The sequence below is a fragment of the Octopus bimaculoides genome, chromosome 7 (assembly GCF_001194135.2).
Source record: "Octopus bimaculoides isolate UCB-OBI-ISO-001 chromosome 7, ASM119413v2, whole genome shotgun sequence".
NCBI lineage: Eukaryota > Metazoa > Mollusca > Cephalopoda > Octopoda > Octopodidae > Octopus > Octopus bimaculoides.
In genome coordinates this window covers 41426105-41433236 of record NC_068987.1, presented here as the reverse complement: position 1 = coordinate 41433236, position 7132 = coordinate 41426105, and the positions used below count along the sequence as shown (strand labels likewise).

Genomic DNA, 7132 nt, shown 5'->3' with positions numbered 1-7132 from the left:
CGAAAATCCTACAGGAGCCAGTCAGGCGGTACTGGCAACGGCCACGCTCAAAATGGTGCATCTCATGTGCCACCCGCACAAGAACCAGTCCAGGGGCACTGGCAACGATCTTACTTGGCTTGCCGGGTCTTCTCACGCACAGCCCATTTCCAAAGGTCTCGGTCCGTAGTCATCGCCTCGGTGAGGCCCAATGTACGAAGGTCTTGCCTCACCACCTCAGCCCAGGTCTTCCTGGGCCTACCTCTTCCACGGGTTCCCTCAACTGTTAGGGTGTGGCACTTTTTCACGCAGCTATCCTCCTCCATATATATATATATATACACACACATATATATATGTAGGGACCTCACTTGGCCCTGCCTGAGATTTGAAACCAAACCACCCACTTGTTGCTTGTCAAAACAAGCAGACTGATTGATGAGGAAGCACTTGATCCCCAAGGACCTGTGTTGGTCATGGAAAGGTCAGTCCTTTGTTTAGGGTTTGATCTACATTATCTATACTATAAATTGCAGTGTTCTTGATTGCTTGATTGAGTGTCAGCAGATTCACTCGAGAACGGTGCAGTGGAATCGCGTGAAATTCAGCACAGAGCGGCAGCATGGTCCGCTCATGTTCAGGAGATTTTTATTGCCCTCCAACTCCCATGGTTACTGAGATAATCGATTATTACTTTTTAAGATAGGAATATCCCATTCAAAGTGGGGAGGGGCGATTTTGTTGCCTTTCCCATGCGCGAAATTTTACGAAAAACCAGCACAATAAAGATTATTTTTTTCCAAGTAATGTGGCTGGGTTTGTTTTTCGAAAATTTTAATCAGAGGCACAGAAAAAAAATAATTTCAATTTTTTGTGCATTAAAAACAAAAAGCTATAGCTTACGCTCTTTCTAATTACTATGTTTTTTTAAACTTCAGTTACAAATGTCTTCAAACGTCGACATTCAAACAGCTTTTCCATATTGAGACAAACGGACTCTGCACAATTGTATCCATCCGGGAACACGTTTTCAATAATTGAAGTTGCATAGTTTTAACATAGGTGCTAAAGGAGAAATTGCAGGATTTCCTCTACTTGATATTAACCGGGTAACACAGAGGTCACAGGTTTTAATGTTATAAAGTGCAGTGATGGTGGTGGTGGTGGTAAGGGAGCTATCTGGAGTATGTAATTTATAATAGTTGTCATATGTAGTGATATCACCGCTATTATTCACTGCTTCGGTTATAAGCGTTACCTGATCACTAAAAGGTTATGAGTAGTGGGCGGAGTACTAAATTTAATGCTAGGGGTGGTAGATGTCTGCTCCAGTAAGAGGGTTAACACAAGTGGGGTAGATGTTTACTCCAATAAGAGATCATGGGGTTACTAAGTGAGGGTTGGGGTTAGATTGCGTCCTATTTGTGTTATTACTGTTACCCACCTCCGAGTTTCATAATAGAAGATTTAAGGGGCAATTTCCTGTTAATTCTTGTTAATGTGTGGAAGAAGGATGAGTGACTGGAAGGAAGAGGAGGTGACGTCATGCTAAGAGACTAGAAGGGAGAGGCAATGACGTCTTGTCAAGAAGCGATGGGTTCAAACAGCCTCTTTCTGATAGGTGTATTGGAGTGATGGACATGAGTTAGGAGTGATCTTGGGGTAGTAATCTTTTTTGGCTAGAAGGTTGGGTAGAGCTTACGCGTCGATACAACTGTGAGGTCTTGCTGGTTTCCCATTACCTGACGCTTGGTGGTATTGTTACCTTTATTTGTGCCCTTACAAGCTATTTTGGCACGTCATTTACCAGTTGTGAAGACATATGTCCTAGTTATTTTTTTCAAGTTCTTTTCTCCTCGCTTTTGCGATCCTGCTTCTCTGACTGCTGACACGCATGATGATTACAAAAATCAGAATCAGTAATAATGTATTGAGACCATTTGCTGGGGAAGGTGATGTAGTGGCATGGATAAAAAAGGCGAGACTCGTGGTGAAGCTGCAGGGTATTGCAGGTGTAACTAACCTTCTGCTGCTGTACTTAAAAGGTAGTGTGTTAAATCTCTACTTAGAAATGGACGAAGTAGATCAGGTGAAAGAGGAAAATATTGAGGAGTATCTGAAGGACATGTACACAGAATAGCCTAAAACAAGCTCGGGGGAGTAAGATGGACAGGTGAGCAGGTCAATGATTATGTTAGTGAGATTATGAGGTTGGTGTGTTAGCAGGGTTTACCAGAGCCGCAATTGAGCGGATGGTGAAGCTGGCTTTTATGACTGGATTCCCCGATCATATTTCAGTGTGTCTCCAGCAGAGGCTGGACATCAAAACGATGTCAATAGGAGAAATGGTGGAAAAGAAGCAAGTGTTGACACAAGACAATATATGACATAGTGGCAACAATGATGGCGGATACGTGTAGAATGATAAGGCAGGCAGCGAACAGCAACAACAGAATTATGATGAGACAAACAGCTAAGGGACCATGCATTAGATATCAGAGTCCACACATGGTCAAGAAATGCATGGAACAAAACCTATGGTAGTGTGTTACCGATGTACCCAGCCCGGGCACATAGCAAACTATTGTAAGCAGGGAAATGAGAAGAGGGGTTATTGCGCCGCTACTTCCCCTTGCAACCAATTGAAGGCACACCACCAGTCGTTGCCTGTAATAAGGTTTCTGGTGGGGTCAAAGGAAGCATGAGCTCTTGTGGATACAGATTGTACAACCATCCTGATGATCAGTGCGGTGGATGGTAGGGAGGTCAGGTGTAAGTATGTCAGCAAATTGGAACTGGAGGAACAAGAGTCAATGTTGCAGCTACAGGCGATTGTAGTTGATGAGTCGGTAGATGGTGTCAACATAGTGGTCAGAATGGTACTACTAGAAAGAAGAAATCCCATACTATGAAACTGGATCAGTTGCTACGAGCACACCCTGAAAGGAGAAGCCAGGTTCCGATTCGAGACAGAAGTGGACAAATGGAAAGAGGACGGTATTTTGATGCCATGAAGAGAAGAGGCGATGAGTGGTGTGCTGCCATTGATGGCTGTAATTAAACCAACAAAGAATACGGTTTGAATGGTGCTGGACTTTTGAGAGTGGAACAAGCTTGTATCCTGCCATATGGGCAGTGATGCAACAGATGTGTGTGGGGAAAACCCTGCGGGAATAGGGGCGAATGACAGAAGCAACTACAATTGTCAACCTCAAGTCAGCCAATCTACAGCTCCATGTGTCGAAGAAGTTGTGGAGGTACCAGCCAGTGAGTAACAAGGGCAGAACATACTGTCTAACTCAGATCATGGTGAAGGTGCTCAAGGCAGTTTTTAGGAGATAGGCCAAAGTGGAGTAGGCTACCAGTTCTTATATTGATGACATCCTGGTAGACGAGAGCATGGTATCAGCAGATGAAATCGTCTATCATCTAAGGAGGTTCAGATTGATGACAAAGCTACCAAAGGCTATAGAAGGAGGTATGGCATTGGGGCTCAGGCTCGAAAGAAATAAAGCTGGTGGGTTTGTGTTTCATAGAGGAAACAAGATCCCGGACCTGTATCAGGATATTAAAGTTGAGGGCTGTTCTTGATGTGTAAGAAGCTGATGGGTCACTACCCTGTTGCAGGATGGCTCCGAATGGCATGTAGCTACATCAAAAGGCAAACGGAAGGAGTGAACTAGTGAGAAAAGAAGATTGCAATAGTGCAAGATGTCTTGGAAAGAGTGCAAGCAGAAGATCTGGTGAAGGGCAGCGGGTATATGCTTGATACTAAAAAAGGGATCTTGTGATATGACGTGAACAGTATAACATTGGAAGTCATTCTGGAAATAGGTGTTGAGGTGGAAGACGTAGTGTGGCTCAGAAAGAAAGACAACTACAACCACATTAATGTAACTGAACTGGATGCTGTGTTAAAGGGTGTGAACCTAGCGCTGAGATGGAGACTTGTTGGCTAGAGGGCCACAACTGAGGAGGTCACACAACATGCACCACATGGGTGTTGACAGGACATTTTCTTTGGCCAGGATGGTCGACCCCTATGTCATGAGGGAGAGCGTTTGGAAGGTAGTGGGGAATCGTGACAGGTGCCAGTTCATCGACCCTGCATCGAGTGTACACGAAACAGGAAAGATTCAGATGGAGGAAGACAGGAAGAGGCTAGCAATAGATGTGACACAATATTGGGGGAAGTTATATCTCTCACTCGTCAACTGTGGGCCAGGGTGGACAGCTATATGATGAGAAATCAGAGCGAAGACTGCAGCTGAAATCACAGAGGTGCTGAATGCAGTGTTCTTGGAAAGGAGCTGTCGATGGGCAATAGTACAGTTTTTTGTTCAGTGCAGCTGGTGTATCTTCCGTTGGCCCTAGTAATAGCTGCTGCTATTACTGGGGAAGTCAATGGTGCTGTTATTACGGTGCATGGGCTTGGCGATGTCGCTGTAATTGTTTTTGTTGTGATAGCCATCCGTAGTGCTGGTGTTGCTGCTGCTGTTGATGTCACTGTTGCAGATGGTGTTGTGGCAGGTGTCTCTCTTAACAATAGGCGTGGGAGGTGTGTGAACACAGCAGGTAATCAGCTTCAGAGATGTATTGGGTCGGACGGAACTGCCTTTAAGCGACACCTGTACAACTACAGGTCCTCTTTCGGGATTCTGGAAAGAAAGACAGTATGTTACCTCCCCAGCCAGCCATGTATGGCTCCTGAAGGATAATGGAACCCCATACGAAATTAAATGGAGGACCATAGAGCAGCTGGGGCCCTACATAAATGGGAGCGAACGATGCAAGCTCTGCATAGCAGAACGAGCAAGAATACTCAATGACACAGAGTTTATATTAAATGCTAGAAGTGAAATTTATAGCCCATGCTTCCATTTCAAGCACTACCTGCCACAGACACGAGATTCGCCACTCATCGATTAGAGCCAAAAAAATATCCCCGCAGACTGGAAGCAGCCTAGGAGCGGAGATTCCCCTTTCGCCACTTAAGTCCATAAATTTTGCCAAATGAAATGTCTAAGGGAGATAACTCGACCAAGCATCAAATGGTATTTTGACCTTTGTTTACATATTAACCGATAACTGACTGTAACGGTTTTCCACTTTCAGTTTGAAGAGGGGTATGCATCGGCCATTGAGCCTGACAAGCTGTCTATAAAGCCTAATACTTTTTGGATGCGAAACCATTGGTCACTCTATGACCGGACATATATTTAACTGCTTGTAATTGTCAAAAATACATTAATAGAATATGCGTCTTTTTCGGATAAACGATCCGCTGACGATATATATATGTGTGTTTGTGTGTGTGTGTGTATATATATATATATATATATATATATATATATATATATAGACAAAACTTATTTGAAAAAAGATGCATGGCGTTTGATCATATAATAATATAAATATATGCATATATACATACATATATGTACATACCTACATATATATGTATACATACATGCATATATGGGTACAGGATATAAAAAAAACGTCAAACACAATGAGAAACGAAAACATAAAAACGAAAACATAGAAAACAAACTTATTTCGAACAACGCAAAAAACAAACAGAGAAACAAGACATGCAACATAGAGAATATACCCCTTCTTCAGTTGTCCCTGTTTCATCTACTCTGCGTTTCGAAGGTAAAGATGCGACTTCATTGAAATAGTCCTTCTCGCAAAGCAAATTAAATAAAATTTGGGACTTTTGTGGAGGGTGAAAGTGTTAACAAGAACAGGACAGTGAGAACAAGACAGTAAAAACAAACGGTGAGGGCTATTATATTTCTTGTACATATACATGTGTGCATGCGTGCGTGCGTGTAAAAACTAACACTTCCTTTTTCAAAACTGAATGGTATTGTTCCTTTGATCCGCTACTGACCAAACAGGCATGAAAGAAATTTCTTTGTCCTGTCAAAAAGTGATGGATGGATTTCTCTTCAACCTCCGACCTGAGCTGTATCATTGAAGGCTCAAGTGGACTGGAGGTGACCTACATAGGTAGAAATTACTTCTGTGATATGTCTGTCCTTCTAGCTGGGATGACCATTATAAATTCAGTCAGACACACGACAGATAAGCAGTAGCCATCAACTGCCAAACAGTCAAGACATTCAGCATGTAGCAGTCGCAAAACATAAACAGACACGACTGAATGAACAATGCACACACAGACACAAAGCATGTCTGGTTCTACCTCATCAAATCGACACTATTTCTCCTACTCATTTTTTTTACTTCGCCAACTCGAGGCAAGTTGATAATGTCATGTAGCAGCTTTCCTTGTGTATACCACATGTAAATGCAAGTGTTCGATTAAATAAATTATTTAAACCACAATCCAATGCTTTTCTCATTGTTTCACTTTGATGTCGTCAACATCTGCTACATCAACATCTTTTGCTATTCATACTGCTACACACACACACACACACACACAACACCGGGTGCAATGGGTAAATTGTCGACATTTTATATTTGTTATTTTGCTCATTGTTTGTTTTGGATTTTGTCGATTACACAGTATTGTAGGGTCAGTTGGGCACCATTTGTGAGGAAAGCAGCACCATGACGCAATTCACTCTGCCAGAAATTTGGTATCAACATGCTGTTCTGCTTGGCATTCGTGCTGGAAGCTCCAATACAAACATTTCAGAGTGTTGGGGTGTCAATCTGAGGACATGTACCGAGAGCAGTGGCGGCTCAAGTACAGGCACTGCAGTACCCCCTATTTCCACTCAATATTATCGATAACATTCAATATAATGAGTCCTTTTTCTTTAATTCTTTGTTTATACTTGTACATTATATAATCCTTAAACTTAATGTCAATAGCCGGATCTTTTTTAAAACGGGGGCCACATTTTTCATTAATGTTTTACGTAGTGTTTTTGGTACCGAAAGACTTTCAAACTTCGTATACTTATCTATTTTGTGTTATAGAACAGAAAAATATTTTTGTATTCGAATTTATTTCATGTAAAAAATTGTCTTATTTCGATAATTTCAACCAATCGCTGACGTCCATTCAGCCGATATACATTAAGTGCCGACTACATAAACAAACGATTCTTCGTTTTATTTGCTTTTTTCATTTTAAATTTGCTTTAACCCTAACCCTAACCCTAACTCTAAC

At 42.1% G+C, this 7132-nt stretch overlaps 1 protein-coding gene across 1 annotated transcript in view; it reads right to left on the bottom strand.

Moving 5' to 3' along the window:
• LOC106872643 (UDP-glucose 6-dehydrogenase) overlaps positions 1-6804 on the bottom strand; it is a 253811-nt gene extending 247007 nt beyond the window's left edge. The window contains exon 1 of the mRNA XM_052969546.1: positions 5594-6804. Coding sequence (XP_052825506.1) covers positions 5594-5619 — 26 coding nt within the window. The 5' untranslated portion in view covers positions 5620-6804. The remainder of the gene's footprint in view (positions 1-5593) is intronic.
• Between the last annotated feature and the right edge of the window lie 328 nt (positions 6805-7132).